This window comes from Phyllopteryx taeniolatus, chromosome 5 (assembly GCF_024500385.1).
Source record: "Phyllopteryx taeniolatus isolate TA_2022b chromosome 5, UOR_Ptae_1.2, whole genome shotgun sequence".
Taxonomy (NCBI): Eukaryota; Metazoa; Chordata; class Actinopteri; order Syngnathiformes; family Syngnathidae; genus Phyllopteryx; species Phyllopteryx taeniolatus.
In genome coordinates this window covers 1,057,501-1,074,212 of record NC_084506.1, presented here as the reverse complement: position 1 = coordinate 1,074,212, position 16,712 = coordinate 1,057,501, and the positions used below count along the sequence as shown (strand labels likewise).

Below are 16,712 nucleotides of genomic sequence, written 5' to 3'. Positions count from 1 at the left end.
TCACGGCCCCAATAAGGAACCTCCCCAAAACTAGGACTATGAAGCTCATATTCTTGAGCCACATTTTGGCTATCATCACTGGCAGGCTCCGCATTCAAAGTGCCCCTTAGAGGAACATGTGACTGGGATGGATTAAAGTAGCCTCTTGTCAAATATCCAGAGTCAGCTACCAGAGGAGGAGCAGCAGCATAAGAGCCATAATCTAAAACAAAAAGCACCATCATTAAGAGAGACCCAACGTGACTTTGCCTTTGATGTAAAGAAAGGGTAGAATTTACCAGGTTGCAAAAGATTACAGATTATGCTTCCAATCAGCAGACATGAAATCCACATCCTGTTGAGATAGATAGATAGCAACATGCAAGCATTTCCTTTAAAAAAAAAAAAAGTCACAAGCAAAAATCACTTACATCATGATGTTGGAGGAGGCGTGATGATGTCAGGATATGACTGCAAACAGTATGTAGAGCCACATTGAAAACAATAGCATTTTAAGGCAAAGTAAAAAAAAGACCCAACAAAGATGTTTGCATACCTGCGAGGAGCCCACCAAGTAACTTGCGCAGGAGCCTGTCTGCAATAGAATGGCAAGCCCCGGGAGCCTCTTTTAAGGGGTATGGCCTCACACTACTTGATTGCTAACTAGAAACAGCTGGTCGGAATCAACTGTGACCCGTACGAGGAGAGAAAGAAAACGTTTTTTTTTTCCCCCTTTGGCTAAACTTTATCGTAAATTTTTTTTTTTAATCCAATTGAATGCAATACGCTTCCGTAATTCCGTAGTTTACAGTGTGCACTTTCGCGTGAATATTTTGATATTTCAAAATACTATATGATGCTGCTTTCCCCGACAGTTAGCCAATGTCTCAATGTCTCGCAACGAACCAATCCAGTGATGACATGGATGTGCACGATCCTACCAGCCAACCAACGAAGCCGACAGAAATCGGGCTCCTCCTCCTGCGTTGTGCTGCTGCGTCGCCTCTGGTGACAGTCAACTCTTGACAAGCGAGTAAACTTTCGAGGACTCGTCATCTAGGACCGATTTAGACCAGTCATCTTCGTTATTGACTGATTTATTTTCACGGTTACTTCTCGACTGAACCGTCTCGATTTACTCTTATGATAGAATGAGAAGGAATCATGGTGGTGAATTCAGTGCACTGGTTTCGCAAATGTCTTCGTTTACACGATAATCCGGCGTTGCAGGAGGCCCTCAATGGAGCTGATACAGTACGTTGTGTTTATATCCTAGACCCGTGGTTTGCTGGCGCCGCCAACGTGGGAATCAACCGATGGAGGTTTGCTATGTATTCGTTGATTACAACGCATATATTCATGTCAAGTATCACACCGGAGTTTGTATGCTTCACCGCGTTGTGGTTTGGATATGGGACGTGTGGATTTGAGGCTCGGGCCTCCCCCCCCTTACGTCAGGTAGCTAATGCTAATTCAGAATGGGGCTAGATATTGACAGATATTCTTTCCACTGATGTCTTAAATTACTGATCGAACAAGTCTCACTGGCACTCGATTTGTTTATATATATATATATATATATATATATATATATATATATATATATATATATAGTTGTTGTTGTTGTTGTGGTAATCACATTTTACGTGAATGGTTTACGGTGACTGTGTTATATAAAGCAGATAACGTGTAGTGGAGGTTGGAATTTGGTGTAAATGATGTCATTTTAGATTTATGTAATGAATTCCGTCGACGCGCTTAGTAACCGCCTCATCGCGCTTAGTAACCGCCTCATCGGCGTAATTAATGTGTGACCTAATGAAATAAACATTGCATGCACCGTAAATTACACATATAATACCTTTGCTGCAATTATTTTAATTGTGCCTTCTTAATGATGTAAAAGACCGCAGTAAATGTGTTTCGTTTTGTTTTTTTAAAGATTTGCATTTCACTCCCTTTTATTGTTGTCAGATTCACATAAATTAATTCGGCACAACTGAAGTAACTATCATTTTGTAAAAATATGTTATTATGCCGTGTTATATTACCATCACGTCTCAGTTCAGTTGACATGATTGGGGTTAGTTTTATTCAATTCCTGTCTAATGGCTTTTTTGTGCCTGAAGGTTTTTGTTGGAGGCCCTGCAGGACTTGGATTGCAGTCTGAAGAAGCTCAACTCCAGATTGTTTGTTGTCAGAGGGCAGCCTGCGGAGGTTTTTCCAAGACTTTTTAAGGTCTGTTCTGTACTCATGTCAGCATTGTGCTCACCATGGTACCATAATATGGCATGCAATGAATTTGTTTGTGGCAGTGGCATAATAATACAGTACCTCATTGTGCGGCAAAAGAAAGCATGCTCAGTTTCTGCCATACATAATGATGTTCATTTCATTGTCAATTTTTATGGCTTTGAAGTGTTATTCATCCAAATATTTACTCTTTAAGTATGCGTTATACCCCAAAATTATCCACTGACAATTTCTTTACATTTCATATTAGTACAAAAATAGATTATGAATTACTGCCACCAACCCCAAAAGCAAGAGTGTGAGTGCTATTGTTTTGATCACAATTTGTTAGTTAGTTTTTTGGGTAGTATGTTGATCCCACTGGCAATGTCTTTATGCATTTCAAGTTAGTTCAAAAATACATTGAGTTACTGCCACCATAATGGAAAGCAAGAGTGTGAGCGCTGTTGTTTTGATTGCAACTTGTTAGGGTTTTTTTTTTTTTTGGTAGTAAGTTAGATTCCACAAACTGACAAAGAACTTCCATTGAACTTTATACTAAATTGTGGAATATTTTATTCTCTCTTTTTTGGGGGGATGGTAGAGTCCTATCCATCCAACCCTAACATCTTTGTCATTCGTTGTAAACCAGAAAATATTGTGCTAACTAGGGCTGTACGATATTTCCTTTGAGCATCGTCATCGCCTTGTACATGTGCGCAACAGTCACATCGCAGTGTCTGCTGCCAAGTTGGTGTACTGTAATGTACAGTGAATTAACAGTAATATTAAAATCTTTCGAACATGTCCAAATGTTCGAAAGATTAAAAGATTGTACAACTGCTTTTAGGGCTGCATGATATTTGAAAAAAAAAAAAAAAGACATTGCGATTTTTATTTATTTTTCCTTTTTTTAAATTTATTGATCTATTTATTGGCGCCACGGTGGTTAGAGCGTCTGCCTCACAGTTCCGAAGACCGGGGTTCAATCCCGGCCCCGCCTGTGTGGAGTTTGCATGTTCTCCTCGTTCCTCTGTGGGTTTTCTCCGGGCACTCCGGTTTCCTCCCACATCCCAAAAACATGCATGGTAGGTTAATTGACAACTCTAAATTGCCCATAGGTCTGAATGTGAGTGCGAATGGTTGTTTGTTTGTATGTGCCCTGCGATTGGCTGTCAACCAGTTCAGGGTGTACACCGCCTCCTGCCGGATGATAGCTGGGATAGGCTACAGCACTCCCGCGACCCTAGTGAGGAGAAGCGGCTCAGAAAATGGATTGATGGATGGATGTTGATGATGTGTTATTACCCTCAAAATTCTGGCAGCTGCAACTTTCACCCTACAATCTCAAAAACATGAAATATTTGTTGCTTTAATGGTGTGTTTTTTTTAAAATGAGGAATTAAAAAAATAACAGGACTTTTGTCCTTACTTGAACTACCAAGGCAGTCATTTTGACTGCTTTCAAATTTTGCAACGTCATAACTTTAAAAAAAACAACAACCAATGTACCAATAGGACCCTGACTTTTCCTAAATGTGTGTATATTTTATTCTAACATTGTTTTATCATTAAAATGTCAAAACACAAAGGAGATCTGAGTATTACTACCTCAAATGACCATAGCAGTTAAATTGTCTGCATGCTTTTTACAGGGGGTGTCATATTTCTTTCACTTACATTTTCCCGCTCTTTCACCTGCTCTTGTTTTTTTTTTTTTCATGCTCTCTGATGCTAAAAGCTAGCTATACAGTAGCTTCACTCTCAACCCAAGAGAGACAAAAATGATAAATAAAAGAAAAATCACAGCTATGGAGGCTTTGGCCTTACTTCAGAGACTTGATGAGGAAGAATCTGACAACTTATTATCATCATTATTATTATTAGGCAGGAAACCACAAAAGATGGCACAGTGCGGACTGTAATACAGTCAGGTGAAAACAGCGGAAGGCGTCAGTCACAGTGACTTTACAAGTAGCTGCAGGCCCCACAGCACATGCCAAACGCACCACTGAAGATGCCCTCACCTCTTTTCTGTGTTTGGTTGCTGATGCTATGCTGAAACACATAAGGGCGTGCACCGTTGCTGAGGCACACAGAGTCAGAGAGGAAAGTTCATGGGATATGACTGTCGATGAGCTAAAGGCCTTCATTGCTCATCTACATTCATGGTGCACATGGTGGAAAAGGCCTGGACTTGGCCAGCTTTTGGTCAGCTGTTCCCGAAATGCATCAATGAGATGATGTCACGGAGGAACTTCATAATGCGACTCGCAAATGAACTTTGCTCAGGACACATGAGAGCAAAAGCCAGACAAATGATGGTGCGAGAGTCGTAGTTGGAGCAGCAGAAGATGGAGAGGAGAAGGCAGTGCCAAGTGCAAAGAAAGTGTAAGAAAAACAAAGCAAAGGATACTTGTGTCAAATGTCACAAGGTAGTATGTGTGGGAGCTGCACATGGAAGGTACAGGTTACCTGTGTTGACAGTGAGTGATTGTGAGCCATATGCAAAACAACTTCGCATCGTAACAGCAGTGTCTTCAGCTGGCTGGCAGCCATCGCAGCATTTTGAATGTTCATGCAATTTAATAATTTTCATTGTCAAGGTCTAATGATGACACCAACCTATTTTGAAAGCGGGATACTTTTTTCCCCCCACAGAAAAATGTATGCAGTTCGAGTTTGCAACTTTGCATGTGTAATTGCAGAAAAGTTATGTTGCGTCAATTAAATAAATAAAAAACTCCATCATTATAGTTTTCATTTAGTGTCCTGATGTGTTTTTAACTATTCCACCAATTTATTCTTAGATCTTTTTAATGATAATCCAAATTATATACAAATAATGTTTGAGCAGTCAAAATGACTCTGAGCCCTCCCGGATGGCCGAACTTCTCACCTTATCTTTAAGGGAGTCCCTGGGCACCCTGTGGAGGAAACTACTTTCGGCCACTTGTATCCATGATCTGGTCACCAGCTGTGGGTCGTGACCATAGGTGTGGGTAGCAGCATAGATCCACCGGTAAATTGAAAGCTTTGCTCAGCTTCGCTCCCTCTTCACCACGACAGACCGATACATCGTCCATTCCATTCCATGTCAATGCCCCAAATTCAACATGTTAGGCACGGGAGGCACGTCTTTTGGAATTGGATATATTTTCTTCGTATATCTGTGACCCGGAAATATTGCCAAAAGTATGCACTCACCTGCCTTGACTCAGATATGAATTTAAGTGACATCTTTTTCTTAATCCATCGGTTTTAATATGTCATCGGTCCACCCTCTGCAATGATAACATCTTAGTCTTCTGGCAAGGCTTTCCACGTGGTTTAGGAGGGTCGATGGGAATTTATGAGGTTACACACTGATGTTGGAAGAGAAGACTTGACTCTCAGTCTCCGCTCTAATTAATTCAAAATTGTTCCATAGGTTTGAGGTCAGGATTGTGCAGGCCAGTCAAGTTTATCCACATCAAACTTCTATCAACCCGATAGAACACCTTTTGGTTGATTTCGAGTGGAGAATGAGCCAGGCCCTCTCATCCAATCCATCAGTCTGTGACCTCAAAAAATAATGCAGTATCATCACTTCTAAATGTTGTTGAAACCCTTCAGTTTATCAGTTTATTTTTGAAAGGGGACAATGCAATTTCATAAAACGCATGAAGTACACATGGTTAAAAAAGCCAGAATTAGCCAGAAGGCTAGTTTTCATCTGTAGTCCCCTGGCCATGATGTAAAAAAGCAGTAAAATACATCTACAAGACAATATAATACAGGATAAATAATCAAACTATACTATTAAGAGAGAATAAAACCATAATTTTTTTGATCATAACAAAAAAACAACATAACATACTTTTCTTTTAGTGTTGGCCGCTATAGGTGTTAACTAGCCACATTTTCAGTTTTTTTGTGAAGGTCTTGTATGTTTTAAGCAGTTTAACCTCCTCAGGTACTGAGTTCCACTCACCAGCGCTCCTCACTGACCAGACTGACTTACTGAAAGTGCTCCTGCGCAGAGGAATGAGACAGTCACCTCTGACAGAGCCTCGAGTGACACGCTCAGAGCTGTTTCTTTGGCTGATGAACTCAGCCAGAGGAGCTGGGGCCAAATCATGCAGTACTTTATAAATCAAATTTAAATCTGCAAATATGTGATACTGTCCCAGTTTAAAAGACTGTATTTTTTTTTAAATTGCACAGTCATGATTGTGCCTTGGTTTTTTATCCATCACTTTAATTACTTGTTTGTACAAAACTTCCAATGGTTTTTTTGCATTCTGACCAGCTTGGGACCAACTGGTTATGCAATAGTTAAAGTGACTAAGAATCATTGAATGCAGGTAAATTTTTGCAGCTTCAGTTGACATTTCATTCCAAATTGCATGAAAATTTGCGAAGTTTAATTTGATATTTTTACACAATTTATCAACATGGGCTTCCCACAAGAGTTTAAGGTGTTACATCTGCAAAGGGTAGACCAACATCATATTAAACCATATAGATTTGGAAAGAGATATCACATGATATCATATGTGAGGCAAGGCAGGTGAGCGAATACTTTTGGCAATATAGTTTACGTCAGTCCCATTCTCTGCCTGCATTGCGCCATAAAGCTAGTAAACAACAGCGGACAATTTTGGAAATAACAGACTTTGTCAATGGCATATTAATTGACAAATGGAAACTATTTTTGGACATATTGTTCAGTACCGACGGTCCGTTTTATCCAAAATCCGTTATCGGGTCGATTTTATTGGGGTTCCACAGTATTAGAGTACATCAACATCGCAGTAGACTCTGCGATGTGACTGTTGCGCACATGTACATCGCGATGACAATGCTCAAACAAAATATCATGCAGCCCTGCTGCATTTCCTATTTCGCTCTTTAGAATGAAACTCGCCCAACATGCGGCAACTGCATGAATGCGCGAGGTACATTCAGAGACACTGCGTAAATGAGAGTGTGTTCTTTTGTAATACAGTACATAATTGTAAAAGTGGATTACTAGGAGAATTATTTCTATCAGGATGCTTCAGTTACAAACCCAATTCCAATGAAGTTGGGACGTTGTGTTAAACAAATAAAAACAGAATACAATGATTTGCAAATCATTTTCAACCTATATTTAATTGACTACACTACAAAGACAAGATATTTAATGTTCAAACTGATAAACTTGATTATTTTTAGCAAATAATAATTAACTTAGAATTGTATGGCTTCAACACCTTCCAAAAAAGCTGGGACAGGGTCATGTTTACCACTGTGTTACATCAGATTCAATAAACATTTGGGAACTGAGGACACTAATTGTTGAAGCTTTATAGGTGGAATTCTTTTCCATTCTTGCTTAATGTACAGCTTCAGCTGTTCAACAGTCCGGGTTCTCCGTTGCCGTATTTTACGCTTCGTAATGCGCCACACATTTTCAATGGGAGACAGGTCTGGATTGCAGGCAGGCCAGTCAAGTACCCGCACTCTTTTACTACAAAGTCACGCTGTTGTAACATGTGCAAAATGTGGTTTGGCATTGTCTTGCTGAAATAAGCAGGGGCGTCCATGAAAAATACGTTGCTTGGATGGCAGATGGTTTCTCCAAAAGCTGTATGTACCTTTCAGCATTAATGGTGCCTTCACAGATGTGTAAGTTACCCATGCCATTGGCACTAACACAGCCCCATACCATCACAGATGCAGGCTTTTGAACTTTGCGTCCATAACAGTCCGGATGGTTCTTTTCCTCTTTGGCCTGGAGGACACGACGTCCACAATTTCCAAAAACAATTTGAAATGTGGACTCGTCGGACCACAGAACACTTTTCCACTTCGCATCAGTCCATCTTAGATGAGCTCGGGCCCAGAGAAGCCGGCGGTGTTTCTGGGTGTTGTTGATAAATGGCTTTTGCTTTGCATAGTAGAGTTTTAATTTGCACTTACGGATGTAGCGCCGAACTGTATTTACTGACATTGGTTTTCTAAAGTACTCCTGAGCTCATGTGGTGATATCCTTTACACATTGATGTCTGTTTTTGGCGCAGTGCCGCCTGAGGGATTGAAGGTCATGGGCATTCAATGTTGGTTTTCGGCCTTGCCGCTGATATGCAATGATTTCTCCAGATTCTCTGAAGCTTTTGATGATATTATGGACCGTAGATGATGAAATCCCTAAATTCCTTGCAATTGTACGTTGAGGAACATTGTCCTTAAACTGTTAGACTATTTTCTCACACACTTATTCACAAAGAGGTGAACCTCGCCCCATCTTTGCTTCTGAGTGACTGAGCAATTCAGGGAAGCTCCTTTTATACCCAATCATGGCACCCACCTGTTCCCAATTAGCCTGTTCACCTGTGGCATGTTCCAAACAGGTGTTTGAGCATTCCTCAACTTTCTCAGTCTTTTTTGCTACCTGTCACAGCTTTTTTTGGAACAAGTTGCAGCCATAAAAATCTAAGTTAATGATTATTTGCGAAAAACAATAAAGTTTATCAGTTTGAAAATTAAATATCTTGTCTTTGTAGTGTATTCAATTAAATATAGGCTGAACATGATTTGCAAATCATTGTATTCTGTTTTTATTTATGTTTAACACAACATCCCAACTTCATTGGAATTGGGTTTGTAAAACAACCGTATGATCACACTGTGATGAAATGGATTTTGTTTTGTAATGTAAGAATAGATACATTATTTTGGTAATGTAGTCAGCCAGAGCTGTGAGGCATTGCTGCAGGCACAAGGTTAGTACTGCATGTCCTACAAGGCCATGTCACTTTTATTTATTTATTTATTTATTTTAACGTCAGATAACTTGGCCATCAAAAAATGTGTCCGTGCCAAAATTAACTGTTCCTTTTTATTGAGTCTATATTAAATATGATACTTTCACATGGCATGATTATGGAAACGACATGCTCAGGTACAATCTTTGATAGAAACAGAAACATTAACAACATTAACACGCATTTAGAGTCATATTCCATTCTACACTGTGAGTACTGTATCTCATTTGTCCAACCTTCATAGTTAGAATGAATGCTTTCAATCAATATTATATATTTTTTCTCATCTGTCAACAGCTGTAGCTACATCACCTCATTTCCCCCCCATTATTCTTATAAGTTTTAATGTGAATTACACAAATACTAAAAAAAAATCCTTGTCTCTCTACAGGAATGGAAAATGACAAGGTTAACGTTCGAGTACGACCCAGAGCCGTATGGGAAGGAGAAGGACAGCGCAATTATCAAGATGGCCCAAGAGTTTGGGGTGGAGACTATCGTCAGAAACTCTCATACCCTCTACAACTTGGACAGGTTTGTGACACAAGCACATATACAGTTAAGCCCATATTGATTCATACCCAGGCCAAATTTTATGTTGAAGCAAATTGTATATGTGGAGTGGGTGTCTACGGGTTAGAAATGACACAAAAAGTAGTGGTGGGCGGATTGCTGCAAATATTGATATCAAGTCAGGATCTGTATCCGATTGATACTCGTGTGAAAATATTGAAAGAGTGTTAAACTCGCCGTTTCTGTATCACCACGGAGCAGGCACAACTTGCTCTTCCTCCTGCCTCGTGTGTTTCGATGTTTTGCCGGCACATGATTTAGCAGAACAAAACAAACAAGCAAGCAACCTGCCGGCTTGGTTCCGCCAACCCACCAGCAATTAATTTTTAAAGTGAAGCTGTACATTTGTTACTTTAACCCACTCAAAAAGTATAAATTATGTTACAACCTTGATCTAATATATTCATCCCATTGAAATGTTATTTAAATGAATACATTTACTGGAAATTTTTAAGAAAATAATCCAGACACGGGGAAAAATTGTTTTGTTACTGTTAATTGAGATTTAACAGTTTGATAATCCAGCGACTTTAATGATTGAAAAGTATCAGTGTCGGCGATACTAGTCCGGATCGATACAAAATATGCAGTATCGCACACCATCAACAAAAGGAAAAAAACTTCAAGAAATAGTTTTCCGCCATTTTTATTGTTTTATGCAAATTGATGACAGTTCTGACAAAACACTATCTTTTGCCCTATTCTAAAGGATTCTGTGAACATTTTGCAAAATCTGCAACAGGCATAATTACCGGGGCCTCTGAGTTAGGGTGGGTACTGTATGCCGGTAGTCGTTGGATACCATGTGCATCATGTCAAATTATTCAAATCACCTAAAGGGGACTCATACTTTTAGTGAAAAAACTGATATATCACACAGCCATAATCATTCAGACCCTTTGCTGTGACACTCATATATTTAACTCTGGTGCTGTCCATTTCTTCTGATCATCCTTGAGATGGTTCTATACCTTCATTGGAGTCCAGCTGTGTTTAATTGGACTGATTATACTTAATTAGGAAAGCCACACACCTGTCTATATAAGACCTTACAGCTCACAGCGCATGTCAGAGCAAATCAGAATCATGAGGTCAAAGGAACTGCCTGAAGAGATCAGAGACAGAATTGTGGCAAGACACAGATCTGGCCAAGGTTACAGACAAAATTCTGCTGCATTTAAGGTTCCTAAGAGCACAGTTGCCTCCATAATCCTTAAATGGAAGACGTTTGGGACAACCAGAACCCTTCCTCGAGCTGGCTGTCCGGCCAAACAGAGCAATTGGGGGAGAAGAGCCTTGGTGAGAGACGTAAAGAAGAACCCAAAGATCACTGTGGCTGAGCTCCAGAGATGCAGTCGGGAGATGGGACAAAGTTCTAGAAAGTCAACCTTCACTGCAACCCTCCACCAGTCGGGGCTTTATAGCAAAGTGGCCCAACAGAAGCCTCTCCTCAGTGCAAGACACATGAAAGTCCACATGGAGTTTGCTAAAAAAACAAAAAACACCTGAAGGACTCCAAGATGGTGAGAAATAAGATTCTCTGGTCTGATGAGACCAAGATATAATGTTTTGGCCTTAATTCTAAGCGGTATGTGTGGAGAAAACCAGGCACTCCTCATCATCCTGTCCAATACAGTCCCAACAGTGAAGCATGGTGGTGGCAGCATCATGCTGTAGGGGTGTTTTTCAGCTACAGGGACAGGACGACGGGTTGCAAATGAAGGAAAGATGAATGCGGCCAAGTACAAGGATATCCTGGACCTAAACCTTCTCCAGAGTGCTAAGGACCGCAGACTGGGCCGAAGGTTCACCTTCCAACAAGACAATGACCCTAAGCACACAGCTAAAATACAACTCCATGACTGTTCTTGAATGGCCCCGCCAGAGCCCTGACTTAAACCCAATTGAGCATCTCTGGAGACACCTGAAAATGGCTGTCCACAAATGTTCACCATCCAACCTGTCAGAAATGGAGAGGATCTGTAAGGAGGAATGGCAGAGGATCCCCAAATCCGCGTGTGTAAAACTTGTTGCATCATTCCCAAAAACACTCATGGCTGTATCAGCTCAAAAGGGTGCTTGGACTAAATACTGAGCAAAGGCTCTTAATATTTATGGCTGTGTGATATTTCAGTTTTTCTTTTTTAATAAATCTGCAAAAATTTCAAGAATTCCGTTTTATATCAATATGGGGTGCTGTGTGTATATTGAAGAAAAAAATGAAAAAGGATTTTTGCAAATGGCTGCAATATAACAGAGTGAAACACTTAAGGGGGTCTGAATACTTTCTGTACCCACTGTATTTTTTGACATTTCTGATTAGTTCATATTTATGGTTGTTTGATGATACTATGTGATTATCACACCATTAGTGTAGGCTGTGTGAAAGAAAATGACCTCCCAGTCAATTCAACTGGATATTCAGCAGTGCTCTATATGGCATTGCTTGTTAATGGTAAATAATTATTTACTCTGAACTGTCACACACACTGTGTGCCGGCCGTCAACGTGTTCCGTAGGCCTGTCTTGATAATTACTATATCGACTTGTCGTTCAATAAATAAAATGGACACGATAGTTTTTCTCGACTTGATAAATTTGCAATTGTTGTGTTTAGCCGGTGTGCGGATCAACCAGTGAGATGACAAGGGTTGGACAGCTGTGTCATTAACCGGCCTTTGAGCTAACAAGTTCGTCTGCGAGCTATTGAGCTAGCAAGTTGAATTAAAAAGCTCGCTCCACCGCAGCGAAGTTGCCTAAAACGTCAGCGCCTCTCCAAGTTGTGTGTGTTAGTTCCCAATTAACACAAACACGGGAACATTAACTGTTTATTTAGCATAACCTCAGTGGTACGGGAGTTATGGATAAAACATTTTAGAATCTAGTGCTCCAATCAGAAGCGGAGCATAGTGGTTTTACAATAGTAAAAACGACATCAGTCCATCCATTTTTGTATGGCCTCATTAGTGTTGCAGGTGAGCTGGCGCCTATCCTCTCTGACTTTGGAGGAGGCAGGGGGGACAGGTCGCCAGTCAATCGTAGGGCACATACAATACTGTAGACAAACAACCACTCACACTTACATTTATACCTATCAATTGACCTAACATGCATTGCTTTTTTTTTAATGTTGGAGAAAGCTGAAGTACCTGAAGAAAACCACAGGAAGCACATGTAAACCATGCAAACCAGTAAACCAGTCAAACCATGGCCCTCTCGACTGTGAGACAGATGTGCCCTCCTGTAGTCCACCGTCCTGCCACACACGATATCCGTTGATGTAAAGCATGTTCGAGTGCTTGACAAAAGGACCAAATATTGTTGAGTGTGGAAAAAAATAGAGGAAAGTGGTTGAACAGTTTGATCTGGTGAAACAAATTGGTGGATCAGCTAGAGATGAAGTGTGCTGAAGAGATAACACAAAACTGCACTCTAAAACACAACATTGTCGCTGGTGTGCCAACAATCATATTGGTGTAATTCCACTCGCTCTCTTTTTGTTTGGTTATTGACACCTGCACAGAATTCTGAGAACCTAGAAGTATAAAGTACCTGTAAGAAATATGTCATGCTCCTGTTAGGTCACACTGCTCTTTAAATGCTGACACTAGATTGAAGACAGTGCGTGTGTGAAAGTGAGAAAATGGCCCTTATGCAGGTTCTCTCCTCATGCCTTGTCTGCTACATGAAGAGCACTCAGTTAAGCTCTTTATTACATAATGATTTGGTATATACCGTACATGTGGATGAGACTGAAGGAAGCTTACTGTGTGTGTGTGTGTGCGCACCAGGTTGGTGGGGGTTGAGTGCTTGTGCACATGTGCTTACTGTGATCATTCTGAGCAGTCACAGTGAAGTGACCAATAGGAAGCCATGTCTGATGCAAATCCCCCAACCCTGGATCCAGTACTGGCAGATATACACAGGTTGTATAAGATGGAAGGTAAAAATACACAGCTTTGTCATCAGCCCCAGTGGAAATACATAAATAAGAAATGAAGTTAAAATGCAAATAACAGGAACTTCACTTACAACATTTTTATGAATTATATTATTGTGTTATAGTAATACATTGAAAAATGGGAGAATCTCATAATTTGGTGCAGACCAAGGGCCAATCCCAATCAGCCCTTCCCCTTAGCCCTTCATTTGGAGGGGTAAATGGCCCTAGGAACTAGGACGACATTGCAACACGTCTGAGCTCCTGCTGGTTGTGTCGTAGGGTGACGTGACAATTTACATTCCTAAGATGCCATCTTGTGTCAAAAGAATGTTACTATTATAAATTGCTTTTTTATTTAAATGTCTGTTTTTGCAGTTTCTAAAGGTGACTGGTATTTAAAAAATTTTTATAATAAATGTTTCCGACCACGTGACAGGGTGCATACATTTCTATATTTCATCTTTATCTAATCTAGAAACAGTTTTATAGAAGGAACATATTTCGACAAAGTGACTTTAGACCCTAACGTCAACCAATAAAAAAAAACACCAACAACAACCATCACAAAACACCTCACCAAACATTTGTAAACACGCACAGAACAAAGTATCTCAAACAGAATAGAATAGAAAATGACTGTATTGTCACTGTCACAGGAACAATGATGATCAGTTAGGCGTCTCATAATTTGCAGGATTGAGGTAAAACAGAAGCCCGCAATGATCAAAAAGACACTTATTTATAGAACATGCAAGTTATTGACATTTGGGAAATGAACAAAAATGTTCAATTTTGAACAACAAAATTAAACGGTGTCTACATTTTAAATTTTTTATTTGAATTTGAATTTTTTTTCTTTCGTTCTTTTTTTTCCATATTCCTCAAAAAGAAACTTTATAATTGCATTTTGCGACTGTTGTCATTTTGGCACTGGGCTTGTATTTCTGGAATTTTGTGTGCTTTTGTGGAAAACGTTTGTCGTCTCACGTCCCTGTGGAGGAAAAGGCGTCTGGTTATTTATAAGATTGACGAGACCTCCTGTGTGTTTTGTAAACCCGCTGTCGTACAAGGATGTTTAAACACTAAGCTAACATCTTCACAGTGATGAACTGCTGCATTACATATGAGTGGTTATAGGCTACACCTTAACTATACGGAAAGCGAATGACACAGTATACTCGGAGGAGACATTACTAGCCACGCTGCATTAGCTGCATAGCTTCTGAATGTGACTTAGCTGTCTAATAATTATTTCTAATCGTTCATAAAATGCAGTTCATTGTAGTGAAGTACGTTTAATGTGAATTTGTCACCATAGTCTGACGGTAGATGAATGATGTGTGAGCTCGTCATAATGAGACATTTACCAACAATTCCCAGAACATGAATATTTGTGTTCATAAAAATATGACTGTCATTAGTATGAATATAAATAATTATGCTCAATTACATGTATGTATTTCCTTGTCCGTTCTGCCATTTTGTAAGCAAGCTCTTCGCCTTGTCAGAAATTTAAACTCTGCATATTCTGAGATTAAAATGTAGAATATAGAATTTAAAATAGAATGAAAAATATTGAAGAACTCAAACATAAAGAATTCAAGCAATATGCTGTGATGTAAAAAATCATTTCAAGAAACTGCAGTTTTCATATAAAGTATGTTTATATTATCTTTTAACTCCCAAGACTGCTCGTCAGCCTTGTCGGTAGGGCATGTCTCGGTCTGTGGAGTTTATATTTTGATATTTTATCTGTGACAAGACTGCTAATGTGTTTTACTTTCTATCTCCCTTTCCCATTGCTTGCAGGATAATAGAGATTAACAATAACAGCGCTCCTCTGACCTTTAAACGGTTTCAGACCATTGTGAGCAGGCTGGAGTTGCCCAGGAGACCACTGCCTTCCATCAACCAAAAGCAGATGGACAAATGTCACACTAAAATAACAGACAACCATGACCAGCTTTACAGTATACCTTCACTGGAAGAATTGGGTAAACAGATGTGTTACATTAGTGATGAAAGTTCCTTCTGTTGTATAGAGATGACATTATCCATTACCATACCACAAATCTAGAGTGAACTAGTGTTTATTAGTTGTGCACCAAAGCATTAAATATTCTTACTGATGACAGGCAATAATTGTTTATAGGAAGTAGAGTCAATCATAATAGAATGGTAAAGGGGTACTTTTTGCTCTTTGTGCAAACTGTCGCCATCAATGTCTCCAGGCTTCAGGACCGAAGGTTTGCCCTCAGCAGTGTGGCATGGAGGAGAGTCCGAAGCATTGGACAGACTCAACAAACATCTGGACAAAAAGGTGATCTATATGCATACATTTTACACATCAGATTGCTGCTGTGACTAGTAGCCAGTCCCTAATTTGACTAAATTCCCTTGACCTTTCTAATATTATTTTTAATGTGATGGGAGAATCTGTCTTCGAATGGCATCAAAACACATTAAAAAATCAATTCCACACAACCAACTAAATTTTCAACGTTCAATTAATCTATTATCATGCAACCCTGGTGGCTATTCTCTTTTTTTCTGTCTGTATTTCCGGCTAGTAAATCTACTGGCTCTCGTGTCTTAGAAGAAAATATAAATTCAATGTTTCAATTTTTGACTGTTTCTTTGTGTGCAGGTGTGGGTGGCTCACTTTGAGCATCCTCGGGGGAACATGTGTTCACTGTATGCCAGTCCAACAGGACTGAGTCCTTACTTGCGCTTTGGTTGCCTGTCCTGCAGGGTCCTCTACTACAACCTAAGAGAGCTCTACATGAAGGTAGCACCCATAACTGGTCCTAGTTTGGTCTGCTTTCTTACCTGTTGCATCACATTTGCGGTCTCTCCACTCTGCCTTGTTTGCCATTAGCTCCGAAAGCGTTGCAGTCCTCCTTTGTCCCTGTTTGGTCAACTGTTATGGAGGGAATTCTTCTACACTGCTGCCACCAACAACCCAAACTTTGACCGTATGGATGGGAACCCGATTTGTGTTCAGGTGGGCAGAGATCAAACTTATAACTCGATGCTTGCTGGAAACGAATCCGTCATTAGCAATGTGAATATGAGGACAGTGTATGGGCACAGGTCATTTGACACTTGAGACTATGTGAGTCCCGGGATGCACATGTCATGGAAACAATGAGTCCCAGCCCTGGAACAATGAGTCCCTGCAATTTATCATCACG

The 16,712-nt window shown here is 40.0% G+C and overlaps 1 protein-coding gene across 1 annotated transcript in view; it reads left to right on the top strand.

Moving 5' to 3' along the window:
* Positions 1-959: 959 nt before the first annotated feature.
* The window catches only part of cry2 (cryptochrome circadian regulator 2), a 27,543-nt gene continuing 11,790 nt past the window's right edge, over positions 960-16,712 (top strand). Inside the window, exons 1-7 of the mRNA XM_061772886.1 lie at positions 960-1,301; positions 2,109-2,217; positions 9,394-9,536; positions 15,328-15,512; positions 15,750-15,838; positions 16,166-16,306; positions 16,397-16,522. Coding sequence (XP_061628870.1) covers positions 1,144-1,301; positions 2,109-2,217; positions 9,394-9,536; positions 15,328-15,512; positions 15,750-15,838; positions 16,166-16,306; positions 16,397-16,522 — 951 coding nt within the window. The 5' untranslated portion in view covers positions 960-1,143. The remainder of the gene's footprint in view (positions 1,302-2,108; positions 2,218-9,393; positions 9,537-15,327; positions 15,513-15,749; positions 15,839-16,165; positions 16,307-16,396; positions 16,523-16,712) is intronic.